The sequence below is a fragment of the Bidens hawaiensis genome, unplaced genomic scaffold (assembly GCF_021521415.1).
Source record: "Bidens hawaiensis isolate Kalapana, Puna unplaced genomic scaffold, B.hawaiensis_p1.1 tig00002338_1, whole genome shotgun sequence".
In the NCBI taxonomy this organism is placed as follows: domain Eukaryota; kingdom Viridiplantae; phylum Streptophyta; class Magnoliopsida; order Asterales; family Asteraceae; genus Bidens; species Bidens hawaiensis.
Window position 1 is genome coordinate 1,954,660 of NW_027491126.1, and position 18,460 is coordinate 1,973,119.

An 18,460-nucleotide genomic window follows, 5' to 3' on the forward strand; every position below is an offset into this window, starting at 1 on the left:
GGAGTATATTATTTTTTTACTTTGATCAATAAAGTTTTACTTTCGTGGCACAATTTTTGCAACATAAACATGTAAACTTTCGTCCTCTGGACCTTGGCCGCAAGTTTTACACTTACTTTTACTACCCAACCTTCGCAACATCAATGTGTGAACTTTTAGACTTTTACAAACTTTGGTTCTAAAAACTTTGGCCACAGAGAGATTAAACAAATTCGTCACAAAAACACACATTTAACATTGACCACAAAAATTTTAAGGTTTTACAATAATATCTTTGAAAAGAAAAATAATTCAAGATTAAAGTTCTAATAATAAGAATCAACGATTACAAGCAAACTTCAAACATATGTTTATATATATTTAAATCCACTATTCTTATTGCATGCCATTTTCGTTTCTTCACCCAACAAAGGAGTGATACAATCGAAGCCGCTTCTTTTTGCAAGAATCCACCAGCTGAAAGCAAGCAAACCCGAATCGTCCCTAGGCTGTAAAAAGATAACACACGGGTTAATGCAAAATTTGACCCGTTCCTTAAAAAAAGGCCTAAGTGGTTATGTTTTGGTGCATAAAACATCCTAAGTCATATATTTAAAAAGTTCAAATACTTGATACAGGTAAAATAAATTAGTATCCAGCACTGAAATTGCCAAATTTGACTCGAACCATTTAAACAACCCAACTAGCCTGTCCGGCTTGCCACTTAAAATATTGGTAAACCAAGGTTTAGTGACAACAAAGGCCAGTCTCCATGAAATTTAAAAAAAAAAAAATTACAATGATTTGAGTATGTCAGTCAAGGTATGTATAATTTCTAACTTTAACATCACATTAATTATATATTACTAAGAAGAGCAGTAGACAAAGTACAATTTCTTAAAAACAGTAAACAGTTTTTGCTTTTAACATTTTTTAGAACAAAGTAAAAAAACTAGTACTTGTATTCGAGAAAAGAAATAGAAAAACAAAAACAAATATTACAAGATACCTTGGCCTGAAAGAGCGGTGTACGTTTGCAGCTCCGATAATCTTTCCTTTGTATCATTCTTTGTTGTCATTAATGACAAAGCATAGCTCTCATAGAGCTAGTCAACACAACTGTTGAGACTTGAGACCAATGAGCATTCAGCAGATGAAGCTCTCAAAACCGGGGATTGATGACATGGACCAATTAATAAATACAGCACTATGTCCACACCAATCGACCCCGGAAGACAATGCCTGCACCCTGGCCAGCTCAGATAATGTGTAGCGCCCCGATAGGTCTGGCAGGGTGCAGGCATGGCCCAGGCCCCTCAGCGGGGCCGGGCTAATCCAAAACTTGCATCAGATAGCTGCTGCTGAGACTACAACGACAATTCATCAAGAAACATTAGCATCCTATTGAGTTCCTAACTATTATCAAGATACATTCTTACCTGTGCATAATGGTGATGAATCTGTTCACGAGGATGGATGAATGTCATCCCAGGCCGCTGACATGGATACTGCATATAGAGAGTGGAGGCTGAATGGGGCCCCGCATGGTTGGGACTAAATGGAGTCATCATTGCATCTGGAGGCCTGTAGCCTATTCCTGCAGGTGAAGATGGCGGGACCCATGGACCAGGTAAATGTTGAGGGAGGGCATGATCAGTAGAAATAGGAAACCTATGAGCTGAACCAAGCTGAGGAAATTCAGTGTTGTAGTTCAAAACCGGTGTGTACAATGGCTGTATAGGATATGAACCACCATTAAACCCAAACCCTGGATCAAATCTTTGTGCGTATCTGTAAAAGAAACATATTATTATCGTTCCTCGTTATGAATAAACAAAAAATGATTCTGACCTGTCGTAGTTCCTGTCATAATCCGGATCCTTCCTTTCAACTTCACGATCACGAAAAATCGCCACTCTACTATTATTACTTCTTGACCTAACAATTGGCTCTTTTTCTGTCCTACTTCTACCAGATCTACTGCTTCCAGCAGAGGAATCAACTGAAGCCCTACCAGTGCTGGCATCAGCAGCAACAGAAGCTTCTTCGGTTTTTGAACTACTATTATGCTGAAATGCTTCTTGCGTTCTTGTTTCACTAGAGCTAAATATTCTTGCACGTGCACGGTTATATTCTTCTTTTCTCTCTTCCACACTCTTTAAACTGTTGTTTTTTGAAGAATTTGAGTTTGGTCCACCACTTAACTGTGACCATTTGTTGGGGCGTTGTTTGATTGCAACCTTAACAACATTGCTGCTAAGGTTGTCTTCTGTTGGTATGTTAACAGGGACGTCTGCTAAACGGATTAATGGAAGCCGGAACTCAGAAGTCTTGCGGATTATTATCCGGGAACCGGAACCATCTTGAAGGTTGTTGTCTAATAAAACCATGGATTGGAGTGAATAGTGTTGAGCCACACGATGTGCTGCTAAACGCAGGTATGAAGTAGGCAACTGCTGGAACTCCATTTGTTGTTGTGAAGGATCTTTAATGAATTTCTCAACATCCTGCTCCATCCGTAGCACTAAACAAAACATAATGAAAATGCTTAGTTTTAGACACTTATAAATAAAAAGAGCAAATTATATAATCCCTCTGTCCAAAATAAAGTCCTAACAGAAGACTGATACACAACACAAATATGCAATGAGTCCAAAGTAATGGCAAAATAAATTAAACCTATTATATATACAATCAACATAGAATAAAGACTCAAATCAACTAGTTTGAAGTACACACAACAGCTAATATGAAAAAAGTAACAATTCAGCAGAAAAAAACACACACAGCATGCAATTAACAGTTAACACACAGTAACGCCCACTCGCCCAAGTTTTCTAGATTAAGAAGCAAAATACCTAAGCGGTTTATTTCGTATCTTGAAAAGAAGCTTAGCAGAAGGCATACCCGGCTAAGATTTCAACAAATAAAAAAAACATTGAATTACAATTTCAAAAATCCACCAACAGAAACTTTCAAGAAATCAAAAATATATTCAAAATAAAATAATCAACAAATCTGGAAAATATTTAAGCTACAATTTCTAGAACCATAAAGCTCATGAGTTTAAAAATGTTCCAAATTTTGATTAGCAACCACGTGAGTTGCTAAAAATCCTTTAAAAAAATCATTAATCTTCACCAAGAAACAAACGATCACCAAATTTGAATAGTAATGTGATGATCGTAACAACTCTTACGGAAAGAAAATATCACAACTCATAAAACAAACTCATGATACGACCCTTTTGTTTCATTAAACCCTCATTCCGATGCAAATGGGTAGTTTCGATGTAATCGTAGGAATGGATTGGTATCAGAGCCGAAGGTTTAAGATAGGTCGTTAGAGATTGCCTTAGACACATGTTTAGGAGCCCTATACGTGCTTATCTGCTTACCTTACGTGTTCTATTTGATTGTTACTGCTTTCCCTTAGTTAATACTTTTTCTTATTCACACTCGACCCATTTAAAATTCATACTTATAACACACTTGCCTACCAACCAAAAAAGCTAAGCCAATAGCGTAGTATGTTAAGATTATCTATATTACTAGCTCCATAGTTGGCACAGAAATTTTCATGATCCCTACTAAAACAGCAAAAGCCCAGGCAAATATAAAATTGAATCCCCTTGTTTAGAAAGCATAAGCAGCCTCTTAAAAGTGAATCCAAACTCAACATTTCGTCAAACATCACAGTTAGAGAACTAAAAAGCAACACATCAAAATACTCCTCACGATCTTCCATTCAGAAAGTATTTTGGTGTCCTAATTTCAATCTCCTAAGTCCTAATTGTGATGTTTAACAGGGTTGCTGAACTTTGACTTGAGATTATTAGTTGCCCGTAATTTTTGAACAAAAGAATTTGTTTTACCTTGCATGGCCTATGGTTGTCTCCCTAAAAATAATGAAGATCTCTATAACAACATGTAGCCGATAAAAAAGATATATTAAAATATTACACTATATATGCATGCATAGACACACATTATACCTATGTGTATGTGTGTGCTTGTGTTTGTGTTAGCAGCCATAAACTTCATAAAGAATAGAAAGGCAGCATGTGGTAAGTCATTCAACGAGCACTTCGTCATATCTAATCATATGCCATTATAATGTAACATAGATGAGGGCAAACTATTTAAAATACAGCAACTACAAAACTTTGTTTTTCTTTATGTGTCTAGAACTGCTCAACACACATAACTTAGCCTCAACTTCTAAATGCATCTTTTAAAAATTCAATCACCACTCAGTTCATCTTCAACATATCAGATGATAAAGATTATAAAATCAATAATGGTTAACCTAATATTCAAGCTTAGTTAGAGTGTTAGACAGCCAAAAGAGAGAACCTAACACTTCAATGTTATAACTTTCTAAGCTAAAGCTTCCTGCAGATGCATAAGCTCCTTCCTCCACGGGTCCAAATAACTAAAAACTATCATTCACTGAGCACTTGGTTATATCTAGTCATATGACACAATAATCTTACAAAAATAAAAGCAAACTGTTTAAAACACGTCACCAGGCTAGTATCTAACTCTTTTCTTTCTTCGTCTAAAGCTGCTCAACAAGCACAACTTCATCTTATAGATTCTAAATGCATCTCACTAAAACTCAACCACCACACATATCAAAACTCAGACGGTCCATTCCTTATCACTAACAGATTTTTTGTAACTGCAATACACTTGGATAAAGAAGATCACCAGATATTATTAAACTCAATGGTACATCTGTTGAGGCCTATTAGCCTAATTCCACACCTTAAATCTACATATATACACTCAATAAATACATATTGTTGAGTTGAAGTATCAAAGGTTAACCTAATTTTCAAGCAGCCTAATACCTCAACATTATGCTTCTGTGATGCCCTAATTGCAATCTAAACTAATTAACAACATATATAACATATAGACAATTGACATATACCTGAAAGACGTTCCCTAGGGTTTTGCAAAGCTTCACGAAGAAACTGATCAACAGAATTCACCAACGCACCGTCAGACGAAGAAGACCTATCATCAGTATCAACTTCCGAATTACCAGTAGCAGCAGCAGTTGAATCTGACTTATTATTATTATTATTATTATTATTATTATTATTATTATTATTATTGTTGTTAGATAGCATCAAGCGGCTCATAGAGGCGTCTAAGTCGGCAACCTCCCATGAGTCTGGTGGACCTAGATCGTCTACTGAACCCGCCATGATGATACACCAGTAGAATATAATAATAACAAGTAATCGTCAGAAAACTGATACCGATCTCAGGCTCTTCGAGATCGATGATGAAGAACAAACCCTAGATTTGATCGATTTCATGAGAAGATGATGAATTGGAAGGAGAAGATAGGGTTTGACGAACAAGAGAGTACCTCTTTTGTTTTCATATTTGTCCCTTAACTTTTAACACAACACTAGAGTTTTACCCGGCAGGTTGGATAACGTGTGTCGGGCAGGTCGGATCTTTTTATACACTCGTTGTTTTGTATTGGTGCTCTATTGTAAGTTTGATTGGTTAACATATAAAAAACTTAACTGTTTAAAAAGACATTTATTCAGTTGGTAAAAGACGCGCGTTAGTAAAACCCGAGCCATAATCATAAAACGTTAACAAGTTATAATTATAACTATTATAAATAATAATATAAAATATTCATAGGTATACGTAATAACCGAAGTTAAATGAACAGAACCGTCACCCTACCTGAAGAGGTAGGTCCCAGCAGAGCCCAGTTGGACCCGCAAGACTCACCTTAAACAGGGACGTCTGCGCAGAGACCAACAGGATCCGCAGGACCAACCATGCTCAGAGACGTGACGTCCTTACGCGCAGTACGCAAGCTGGTCCCGCAGGAAATGCCTCCCAATGGTGAAGGACTCCGCCTGTCCCCGCAGCCTCGGATACAAGTCATTAGGGAAGGCCACCCGCGCAGCATGGCTACACGCACAAGGCACTTAGCTCTCGATCATTCAGTGTCACCTGAAGGAATGAGCCAAGCCGGGAGCAATCCCGCACAGAGGCGGGAGGGGGAATACTCCCGCCCAAATAAGCCAGTCCGTATACTGAAGGATCTTTTACTGTACCTGACGAGGTATGGGCGAAAGATCTGATCAGAGATACGACAGCTCACTGATACAGTATGGCGAGCAGCATGCTCCTGTACTGTATCACTATTAGCCGCTGCCTACTCACCAACTACTGTCATACCACGTGCGTAGCCGTCAGTTGGTGGAACAGGAATAGTGTACAGCAGGCCTGGTCGCTATCAGCCGCTACCTACCCACCAACTACCAGCAGGGCACGTGCGTAGGCTACTGTTGGTGGAACAGGAACACTGTTGCAGCCGGCCATACCTCTTTGGAAACCTACCTTCGGCTATAAATACCACAAATGGTATGACCATCTCATCTTATCATACCTTACTACATTATCATCATATTATACCTGATATCTGCTCTAGCAATCTCTTAATATACTTTTATATTTAAAGAGCAATCTAGTCTGATTCTCACGCCGGAGGGTGGTCACAAGGAGGAACCCCCCCCCCCTTCTCAGTGACGAGCTCACGGTGTCTGTTTTGCAGGTTATCAGAAGAACCATCTTCCAAGGGTCTAACCCCTCGTGGGAAACATCTCTCCAACCCCCAGGTTACCAGTAATCTGTCCGGGGTCCGGTTAGTGTTTCTTCATTGGCGCCATCCGTGCATAAAGCTAGAACTACAATTTTCTCCAGTTTTTTCAAACTTCTACAAAGATGGTTAGAGAAATTCCGGTAACCACAACCCCAGCTACTAGGGGGAATACCGGCAACACAGTTTTTACGAACACTACCCCGGCTACCGAAGCCGGGGCAAGTGAAGTAAATTTTACGAACACTACCCCACTTACCAAAGCTGGGGCAAGTGCAGTAAATGATCGCCTACTGGGATCCACCGATACCCAGTTTGAAAAACGAAGACTCCCCCGCCAGACTCTCGATGAAGTTAAGGCATGGGCGGAGGCACGACAAAAGGAATTCCAGGCTGAGTTGGACGAACGCTTGCGTTCCGTGCAACAGGCCGACGAATTCGAGTACTGGGAGGATGACTCGGAGGAATCCGACTCCGACGCGAACCCTCGCCATAGGGCAAAAGGGAAGCGTAAGGAGACGGAATCCCAACCGAAAAGGCATTTTGGACAAGCCTTCAAACCAAAAAGCACAGGTGGAAGTCCACGAGACTTCTCCAAAACGTTCAGACCAAACATTGCAAATGCAGGAATGTCCAAGTTTGCAAGGGACATTGCGGAAGCAATCGCCCCAAAGAGTGCCAAACAAATGCCTAACATAGGCACATATGACGGTTTATCTGATCCAGACGATCATTTGAACAGGTTCATAGCGGGGGCAACCGTCAGCAATTGGACGGAACCCACGTGGTGCTACATGTTCCAAATGACGCTTGTCGGGGCTGCTAGAGCTTGGTTTGATCGTCTACCGGTCAACCACATCTACGACTGGGCAGACTTCCAACAGAAGTTTAGCCAACACTTCAGCCAGCAACGGAAGTATACCGAGGAGCAATGGACAATCCTCAAATGCATACGAGAGGAAGATGAATCTCTGCCAAACTTCATCACTCGCTTCAACTCAAAGAAGCTAAGTTTGGGCAATATCAGCGAAGATCTTGTTCGCGCTGCCTTCATCCAGGGCGCACATGACCCAGAGCTCATCCGCACCCTAACGGGTAAAGATGGCATGCCATCCACATGGGATGGCATCATGACAGCAGCAAAACGCTATGCGGAAACGGAGAAGCAACTGGGTAAAGATCTCCCACAGAGCACAAACCTCTACACCCAGAGGACGAGAGAGGACAACGTCCTCACAGCCCGACTAAATAAAAAGCGAAAGCTAGGCATTTGGCAGTCAAGGGTAAACTTTGACACCTCATCCGGCTTGCAACATAGAGTGGGCGGAAGGGATAATGTACAGCCGCACCGAAACTCCAGATGGACGCCACTCACCAAAAGCGTCAGAGATATTCGCCACTGAAGAGCTCCCGTGGCCAAAACCTCCGATAATTCGACATCGTCACGATGCTGATCGGAGCAAATACTGTGACTTTCACAAGACAAAGGGCCACAACACTGAAGAATGCATAGATGTAAAAGACATGGTCGAAGCATTTGTCAGAGATGGGACGCTCGCGCACCTCGTGGCGAAATAAAGGCTGAGCAGGCGGATGCGTGTAGAACCCCAGCTGGGGAAAACGAATAAAAATTCCAGCTTCAACATTGAGACTACATGCTGCGTAAAGAACGAGATCCCGAACCAGGTGCGTATCGGCTCGATGGCGCTCCCATCCCAACATGGAAGGGAGCTCATTTACACAGTTTGCATGTAAATCAATTCCAATTTGTAAAGAAAAGGCCAAGAGCCACTTCTAATGGAAATGATTCTCTTTTAAGAACATCGAAGCTGATGATTTTACATTTATACTTTTCTGAACACTAATATGCCGGTTTTCACCGCATAATTACGTGAGGTCATTGCATGGGAAGGCGGTCCTACCCGCACGAACCCAAAAAACGTGACAAACCTTCACGCAACCGCGCGTCGAACGGTTAAACTATGCAACACTGGTGACGGCATTCACATTACGTGAAGTCGTTGCGTGGGAAGGCGGTCCTACCCGCACGAACCCAATAACGTGGCAAACCTTCACGCAGGTCAGTTGAAGGAAAAGTTCAATTCTCCCATTAAATGAAAGTGCCGGTCTATCCGCATGAATCATGAAAGGAAACTGAACACTAACCTATCGACAACCGCGCGTCGAATGGTCAAAAACAAAATTCTTAAAAGGATAAGGAAAACCTACACGCATGTCAGATAAGGGTAAAGTTTTGCCATCCTACTAAGTGCAAGTGACGGTTCTACCCGCACAATCACGAAAGAGGAAACAAAACTTCACACCTATTATCAACCACGTTCAAAGGTTAACTTATCCTCAAAGGATGAGGAAAACCTACACGCAGGTCAGATAAGTGTAAAGTTTTGCCACCCTACTAAGTGCAAGTGACGGTTCTACCCGCACAATCACGAAAGAGGAAACAAAACTTCACACCTATTATCAACCACGTTCAAAGGTTAACTTATCCTCAAAGGATGAGGAAAACCTACACGCAGGTCAGATAAGGGTAAAGTTTTGCCATCCTACTAAGTGCAAGTGACGGTTCTACCCGCACAATCACGAAAGAGGAAGCAAAACTTCACACCTATTATCAACCACGTTCAAAGGTTAACTTATCTTAATGCCTTAGAAATTTCGAAAAGGAAAACCTACACGCAGGTCAGATGAAGGCTAAAGTTTAGCCATCCTACCAAGTGCAAGTGACGGTTCTACCCGCACAATCACGAAGGAGGAAGCGAAACTTTAACCCATTATCAACCACGTTCAAAGGTTCTTATTCTAAACACTTGGAAAATTGCTAATTTAAACTAAGTATGCAAGTCATAAGTTTATAAAGCAAGGAACCCAAAGAAGGAAATAACAATCTTATACGCAAAAAGATTTATATTTCACAAATTAACTATTACAAGAATGGCCGGGTAACTACCCGCCCAAAAGAATAAAACTATACAAGTCTATCTTAGCAATGGGAAGGGATCTTCAGGATCAAGCTTCAGGGCCGCTTCTACTTGGACCCGCTCCGTCAGAAGAACGGGGTGGTTCGAGGAACGCTTTGAGGACAGCTAACCCATCATCAGCAGCAGCTACTTCGTCCACCTTCTCCACCACTGGATGCGGGAAGGCGGCGTATTGGTTCAATGCTTGGTCATAAATGGCTTCGGTATCCACATCGAACAAAGGGAAGTTGGAAGGCGGGACGCCTTTCTCAACAAACCCTAGACCAAGCAGGAAGCCGGCCTTTTCCCCATCCTCATGAGAAGCGTTGAGGGCTGCGGTCATAGCATCATCGTAAGAGGTCTCTGAAAAGACCCGACGCACAACCTACAAAGAAAACACAAGTATTAGAACCTTTTCTTACAAAAGAAAAGCGTGAAGATAAAACTAAACATACCTGAGGCAACGCTTCTCGAAGAAGCCATTGGAGGGCAGCTTGAGCTTCGTTATGGGCGCGTTCGGCTTCGCTCTTGTTAAGGTTGGCAAGTAAAACTTCCTTTGCGGCAGCCTCTTCGACGCCCTTGAGTTTCCGCTCGGTGTGGTCAAGCACCCCCCTCTGGTCCAGGATTTCCTGGAGTTTCTTGGCATCTTCCATTGCCAAGGCATCATGAGCGCGTTGAAGAGCCTCTAATTTGGCCTTGAGCTCCTCATTCTCCACACGCAAAGGCTCAGCAACGGCTTCAGCCTTGGCAGCCCTCTCGGTTGCGTTTCGCGCAGTCTCCCTGGCCAGCCGAAGCTGTTCATTCACAGCTTGGGCAGCCTTGGAACGGGCCTCGAGTCGCGCCTGAACTTCAACCTCGAGGGCCTTGAAGGCCTTCTCCTTGTCGGCGGCAGCTGCCGCCAGCTGTTGGTTCTCCTCCCGAAGAGCACGCGCCTCAGATACGTCCTTGGCGCGAGCTGCTTTCAACTTGTCGTTTTCACGACAAAGCAGCTCGACGCGTGGCTGCGTCCGGGCCTGGAGAACCCGAAGCTCATTGGTTAGCCTACCCTCCTGGTAGCTAGCCATGGCTTCCCCCAACGCACCATGAGGAGCAGCGTGGCGAGCCCAGTCCACGCACTCCACAGGGGTACGAAGGGTTGTTCCTCGGCGTATGTTCCATCGCGGAACATACACTTCATTGGAATCCGACACTGCAAAAGAAACAAAGGCAGTAAGGAAAAGATGATAAAAAACAAGGGAAAAAGAAAGGAACCCTACGCACCTGTAGGGTCAATGACAGGCCGATAGCCGCCAAACCCATCACCTGAACCTAAAGGAAATCCATCCAACAGGTCAGGCAGACGGGAAGGTGGCAAAGATCGGCGGGACGCCCTGCGCGTACCTGATGGTCCGGCCGTCGGTGCCGGTGGCGCGGGCATGGTGGCAGCCGCCGTGGTCGCCGTTGTGGTCGCCGCCTCGTAGTCAGCAGCAGCAGTAACCGCCGGCTCTGTGAAGGATGCTGTAAAAATCGCACTCACGGCCGGCGGGGACGTCATCTCAGCTGGAACAGTCTGCTCAGGAGCAACTGAACCAGCGGAAGCAGGCGCGGTCACCTGGGTCGACGCCTCAGGTAGGCTGACCAAGCCTACCGTCATTGGCGAAAGGGTACTCCTCTGCGCTTCACCCCGGAATGCGTCAACATCCACGCCTGCACAAAGAAGAAAGTGTTAAATTAATGAAGTGATAAATCTACAGACATTATAATTGTACTTACGGGTTTTCTTGACCCTGAACGTACGGACGGGCGGGGAGGAACCCGATGGAGCCGGCCTCTTGGTACCGGTCACCGTCGTCTTCGTAGGTTCTCCGGAGGTAACGGTCGTAGCCTCCGGAGCAATGGTCTTCTCACCACCGGGCTTCCCCGGAGCAATGGTCTTCTCACCATGGCTCCGGAGCAATGGTCGTAGCCTCCGAGTCAGATAGAACCACTGGATCAGCTGTGGAGGCCTTCTCCTTCCCCTTCACGCCGGCAGCAGCCTTCTTCTTCCGCACCAACGGAGGAGCATCTGAGGATTCCTCAGAAGAAGACGGGTCAGGAATTCCAGCAGCGGGAACAACATTGAGGGATTGAGGAAAGAATATCGCCTTACCTGGCCGCCGGTGACTCAGGATCTCGTGGCCCAGCGGATAGACCTCCACAAACCGATCTGCCGTTTGCTCCAGGATGGGCAACTCGCCCTCGTCCAGAGCACGAGTACCCATCCGCGCAGGACCGTCGGTTTCCCGCGGGTACAGAAGCGACTCCAAATCATTCCCCTCTGAAAGAATAAACAGTTAGAAGACAAACGCGTATCAAAAAGAAAGACAAGACATACCATAGGGAATAGAGTTCAAACCATATTCGAGAAGGATGGGAACCTGAGACGCATCCTTCCACACCCGGCTCATCCCTAACATGACCATCCCGGACTCCGCAAACCGGTAAACCGGAGATTGGATCCGGGATATCTTCGAAAACCATTCCGCCTCCTGGTAGTTGGGGGCGTGAAGGCTCGGTATCGCTTGGCCATTTTTAAACTTCATGGCAAGGGGGATGGCGCGGGCAGAAATGTAGAAGAATTCCTGCTTCCACGCGCGAAGACTGCGCTCGGTGTCGCAAATCTTCAGACCCTTAATACGGGTCGTCAAGGTGTACCACCCCTGGATGCACCTCCAGGTATAGAAGGTCATCAGGCGGTCCACATGGGGCTCGATGCCCAAAATCCGGCACACCCACTCAAAATGGCGAATCTTGGCGATCGCCATGGGGTGCAGCTCGGTCAAATGAACACCGTGCCTCTCAAGGACACGGTAAACAAATTTTGTCAACGGGAATCTAAGATTCCCATAGACAAAAAATGCAGCATAAACCCCGATCTTGCCTCTGGGGGCATCATACACGGTCTGGTGGGATTCAGGAAACTCAGGCTCGAGATGATCGAGCATGAACTTCCTGACAACATACCGGTACTGATCGCCGGGCAGAGCACACTGGCACTCGCCAGCAGTACCCCTGTCGTCAGCTATAGCTTCAGCATCACGAGAAGACATCTTGCAGAGAAAGAAGAGAACGATTTCGAGAGAATGCTCGATTGAATAAAGGAGTATTCGCCGGAAATCGCCTTAAAGATGAAGAGAAAAGTGAAAAGTGTGAATTGTAAGTAACCCTCTCCCCCTTTATATAGTAATCGCAATTAATGCGGTGAAATTAATGCGGAGGAGAGAGAAATCGAATGTGCAATGAAACTATGACACGTGGCAAAAAGCAAGCTGGCAACAGCTGTTGAAAGGACGTATGCCAGTAATTTCGCGGCCACGCGCCCGAAAAATCGCGCCCACGCGCCTGAAAAAGCGACTGGAATGACCATGTTCTGTCACGTCACCATAACTTCTTGCACGTCCTGACACAGTCAGAAGAAACCGTCGCTCGACGTTTCAGAGGTTTGGACTGTTATCTTTTCACCAACTCTTCGAATTTCAAAATTCAAAATTCGAAAATATTAAAAAGCGGGAAAATACCCCTTTACCCCTTGGCAAACAAGTAACCGTAAGACGGATGCGGGTACAGTGTAAAGGCAAAACCCTTCACATACCTAGCACCCGCAGGGAATTGAAGCCAAATAAACCTTGGCAAACAAGTAACCGTAAGACGGATGCGGGTACAGTGTAAAGGCAAAACCCTTCACATACCTAGCACCCGCAGGGAATTGAAGCCAAATAAACCTTGGCAAACAAGTAACCGTAAGACGGATGCGGGTACAGTGTAAAGGCAAAACCCTTCACATACCTAGCACCCGCAGGGAATTGAAGCCAAATAAACCTTGGCAAACAAGTAACCGTAAGACGGATGCGGGTACAGTGTAAAGGCAAAACCCTTCACATACCGAGCACCCGCAGAGAATTGAAGCCAAGTACCTCGGCAACCAAGTAACTATAAGACGGGTGCGGGTACAGTGTAAAGGCAAAACCCTTCACATACCTAGCACCCGCAGGGAATTGACGCCAGGAATACCTTGGAAGTAAAGTAACCGTAAGACGAGCGCAGGTACAGTGTTAAGGCAAAACCCTTCACATACCTAGCACCCGCAGGGAATTGACGCCAGGAATACCTTGGAAGTAAAGTAACCGTAAGACGAGCGCAGGTACAGTGTTAAGGCAAAACCCTTCACATACCTAGCGCTCCGCTGGGAATTGAAACCAAGAAGGATCTTCTGGGCAATGCTTGCGGAAACGGAAATAACATCCCCGCATAGCGGGAACGTCGAGAACTACGTTGTTTGAAGCTCCAGGATGGAATTGGTGGTCTTAACATAATTGATCACTATGTTCAAAACTACCAAAACCTCATGGAAAATACATACAACTGGGACTCAATGCTCCTGACTTGCGAGGAGGTTACAGACCTACCCGCATCATACCCAAAGACCAAGCAGGAAACTCGGGCATTTCTGCAAGTGACAAGGACTTCCGCGGAAAGAATCCCCATGGAAAACCTTACAAAACCCTTTTCAAAACCCTTTGCTCAAGTCCAAAAGTTCACCTCACTTTATTAAACACTCTTGAGAAGAACATTGGACTGGGGGGACTTGAAGAGGTAGGTCCCAGCAGAGCCCAGTTGGACCCGCAAGACTCACCTTAAACAGGGACGTCTGCGCAGAGACCAACTGGATCCGCAGGACCAACCATGCTCAGAGACGTGACGTCCTTACGCGCAGTACGCAAGCTGGTCCCGCAGGAAATGCCTCCCAATGGTGAAGGACTCCGCCTGTCCCCGCAGCCTCGGATACAAGCCATTAGGGAAGGCCACCCGCGCAGCATGGCTACACGCACAAGGCACTTAGCTCTCGATCATTCAGTGTCACCTGAAGGAATGAGCCAAGCCGGGAGCAATCCCGCACAGAGGCGGGAGGGGGAATACTCCCGCCCAAATAAGCCAGTCCGTATACTGAAGGATCTTTTACTGTACCTGACGAGGTATGGGCGAAAGATCTGATCAGAGATACGACAGCTCACTGATACAGTATGGCGAGCAGCATGCTCCTGTACTGTATCACTATTAGCCGCTGCCTACTCACCAACTACTGCCATACCACGTGCGTAGCCGTCAGTTGGTGGAACAGGAATAGTGTACAGCAGGCCTGGTCGCTATCAGCCGCTACCTACCCACCAACTACCAGCAGGGCACGTGCGTAGGCTACTGTTGGTGGAACAGGAACACTGTTGCAGCCGGCCATACCTCTTTGGAAACCTACCTTCGGCTATAAATACCACAAATGGTATGACCATCTCATCTTATCATACCTTACTACATTATCATCATATTATACCTGATATCTGCTCTAGCAATCTCTTAATATACTTTTATATTTAAAGAGCAATCTAGTCTGATTCTCACGCCGGAGGGTGGTCACAAGGAGGAACCCCCCCTTCTCAGTGACGAGCTCACGGTGTCTGTTTTGCAGGTTATCAGAAGAACCATCTTCCAAGGGTCTAACCCCTCGTGGGAAACATCTATCCAACCCCCAGGTTACCAGTAATCTGTCCGGGGTCCGGTTAGTGTTTCTTCACTACCCTTAGGTCGGGCATGGCACATGCACATGAATACGGCTAAACCTAGATCATTGGCAATCATTTATCAATTATATTATGTTTTAGTGAAATCTACTTTGGTAATATCTCATATTATGTTTCCTGAATGATGTTTCAGTTTTGGTATATCAACCAAGCCGCTACCGAAAGTATCGATCCCGAAAAACTTTTAATATTAAACGATGGTGATAAAGATTTAAGAATTTAAATAAAAAAAGATTCGAGGAATAAACTTATTTATTAAGTGAAGAAATAGAAGCGACACGAGTTGCACGAATAACAGAGTAGTATATATATATTAAAATTTTGATTCTTTGACCCTCCGGGTCAATAGTCGCTCAATTGGTCATGTATTTAACCACACCCATTGAGCACTTATGAGGGTCAATATAACCACACATTTGTCCCTCGTCACCATTACTTCTTGCAAAGGTCAAAGTTTATGGCAAACCATCATATTAAATTAAGGAAGAGTTCGAAGCTTGATTACTGAACACTAACGAGAAAACAAAAATAACCAAATCATTTGAAAGGTAACGATCGCCCACGTTAACCCTAAACACCACCATTGGTGTTCGGTTTCCACTTTCTCATATCGATCACACTTCGCAATCTCTCTAAGGTATATATATATATATATATACACTCTCACATCTCTCCCTTTATGTTATTGACTTGTGAATATCGGAAAGCACCAAAGAGTTTAATCTTTTCCATATGTATTAAATTGTTAATTTTACTTATACTTATTCATTTAATAAAGACAGAATTATAGAAATTGTCATTTATGTTTACCCCAAATTTCACTGGTGGTCCTTTATCTTTCAAGTTGATGTTTATTATACTTTACGTTTTAAAAAGTAACACCTTCTGTCCTTTAGGCCTACCCAGTTAAAAAATCTCGTTAAGTCTTGTCGCGTGGTTCTCACGTGGGGGTATTTCCGTCATTTCAGGTCTGGTTATGTTTCCCCACATTAAATACCCAATTCCCCCACCCCGATGACGAACCTAAAATGACGAAAATACCCCCACGTGAGAAGCACGTGACAAGACTTAACGATATTTTTTAACTAGGTTAGGCCTAAAGGACAAAAAATGTTACTTTTAAAACGTAAAGGATAATAAACATCAATTTGAAAGATAAAGGACCACCAGTGAAATTTAGGGTAAACATAAAGGACAATTTCTATAATTCTGTCGTTAATAAACTTTATATGTATTTTGATTTTTGACATTAATTTCCTTTAGCTAATATAATAATTGGTTACGAGGCCCAAGTCAGTAAAGTCCGTTCTATTAATCCAGTCCATGCCTAAAGCCCATTAGAAAATTAACTTTTTGAGAAGTCGTTATTTCCTAAAGCGAAGATTAATTAATCAAAACAAAACCATAGAATATATTAAACAACGTAATATATTATTATTATTATTATTTAGAGCTGAAGTAGGGTTCCCTTTCGTTCCTTATAACCAAACAGCCGATGATCATCTTCTCCTCATTCCATCTCCGTTAAAACAACATCAAAATATTATGACTAATAACGTAGGTAATGACATTCTATACAACATACTTGCTCGACTTCCTGGAAAACCTTTACTACGTTTCCGATGCGTGTCAAAGCATTGGAATGGTCTGATTTCAGATCCTTATTTTATGAAGTCGAGATCACGTCGAATGATCCTTTAACAATTTACCCGGCCTCTCGTGGCTATAGATGTCAACGAGGCTCAACATATGGTTAGATTACTTCCTTCTCCTTTAGACGATGAGGATGAATGCACAAAAGTTTCCATTGTTGGAACATTAAACGGCATTGTGCTTTTGGCTCTTATTTATTGTAAGTCCTTACGTATTCCCTCACGTTTTAAGTTGGTCCTATACAATCCCTTAACTTGTGCATCAAGGATAGTTGAGATAATGGGTCCGACATTAGTACATGATGATCACCCCTATGTGTTTGGATTTGGTTATGGGGCGACTAAAGATGACATAAAGATTGTTAGATTTGAATATTTTTCTCACCATCCAGATGGTCCCGAGTATAAATTTGATGTCTTTGATCTTAAAACTTGTACGTGGAGCACGCAACCACGAGACCTCACAATAACATCTTTCTTACGGAGTGCTCCGGGTACGTATTTGAAGGGCTTTTTGTATTGGCTGACTTTATCATCCAGTTTCGGAATCTTGGCCCTCAATGTTAAGGAGATGGTTTTTTTTAAACATAAAACTACCCGATGAACTCACATACGTAGATGTGACTCTTTTGGGATCCATTGGCGGATGCCTTTGCGTGGTTAACAAGGTTGATAGCACTAGATTTGATGTGTGGTTGATGAAAGAAGAGTGGTCATGGATGAAGGCACATTCATTCACATTCCCTTAGGAAAGAGGTTATTTTTTCCCCATTTGTATTTTGGATAATGGACAAATTCTTATTAAAAGTACCTCACACGAGTTTGTCATCTATGACCGAACAAACGATTCACATAAGCCGCTCAACGGTTTTCCAACTCTTGATGATATTAAGGGGATAAAGACGTCATTTGATTTCAACATGAGATACATAAGTTATCATTTCAACGATTTATGCTCCATTGAGTACGTGGAAAGTTTGGTTTCACCTTTTGATATGTGTTTTAGTTAGCATTCGTACGTTTGGAGATTGTTTGTGAACGTATTTTTGGCCGCCCCATAACCGAACCCAAACTACACGTAAAACCCAATACCAATTGGTTTTTCTGATACATGGTTCAATCTTAGGATTTAATTATTTCAGTTCTTTTCTATTTGTTGACTTCTGTTCCAATACGTTCTTTTCTATTTGTTGACTTCTGTTGACTTCTATTTGTTGACTTCTGTTCCAATACGTTTTTTAACATGTGATATGATTTTTTAACAAAAGAGCCTGTTCAACAGATGATCAAGATTCAAGAACAATATTGATGATCATATCAACTATTTAACCAAGCTAGTCATCTCAAAGACACGACTCTTTAATCAAAACAAACAATGCAGTACTTCAATTAAAAAGGTATCCTATAAAACAAAATTACCCAAGCATCAATTGCGTTTGTTTTTTGTTTTTTTTCTCATGAAAACTGTTATCTTTATCCCTAAGTGTATGCATTCTTGTGCTATAACTTTTTTTTTCTTCTGTTTTTCTTCTTTTTTTTTTGTGATTTCCACTTAGTGCTTACAATTCGTGTCTTTACAGGTTTAACATGTAAGAAATGACGCGCTAAACACAAGTAT

At 43.2% G+C, this 18,460-nt stretch overlaps 2 protein-coding genes across 3 annotated transcripts; one reads left to right on the top strand and one right to left on the bottom strand.

Annotated features, from left to right (window-relative positions):
* Nucleotides 1-238: 238 nt before the first annotated feature.
* LOC143618771 (uncharacterized) lies at nucleotides 239-5,340 on the bottom strand. 2 transcript variants are annotated; one of them, XM_077090869.1, is made up of 5 exons: nucleotides 4,918-5,340; nucleotides 1,831-2,503; nucleotides 1,419-1,770; nucleotides 989-1,346; nucleotides 239-488 (listed from the first exon to the last, which is right to left on the bottom strand). In XM_077090869.1, exons 1-4 carry the CDS (start codon nucleotides 5,195-5,197, stop codon nucleotides 1,296-1,298), a joined length of 1,356 nt encoding a protein of 451 aa, XP_076946984.1. In that variant the 5' UTR covers nucleotides 5,198-5,340; the 3' UTR covers nucleotides 239-488; nucleotides 989-1,295. The 2 variants fall into 2 exon arrangements, with proteins under 2 accessions (XP_076946984.1, XP_076946985.1); XM_077090870.1 differs by lacking the exon at nucleotides 4,918-5,340 and adding an exon at nucleotides 2,604-2,917 and having other exon boundaries at nucleotides 1,831-2,572.
* An 11,395-nt stretch (nucleotides 5,341-16,735) lies between these two features.
* LOC143618686 (putative F-box protein At1g50880) lies at nucleotides 16,736-17,974 on the top strand. The gene is made up of 2 exons (XM_077090795.1): nucleotides 16,736-16,886; nucleotides 17,461-17,974. The coding sequence occupies exons 1-2, from the start codon at nucleotides 16,736-16,738 to the stop codon at nucleotides 17,589-17,591; spliced, it is 282 nt and encodes a 93-aa protein (XP_076946910.1). The 3' UTR covers nucleotides 17,592-17,974.
* Nucleotides 17,975-18,460: the final 486 nt, after the last annotated feature.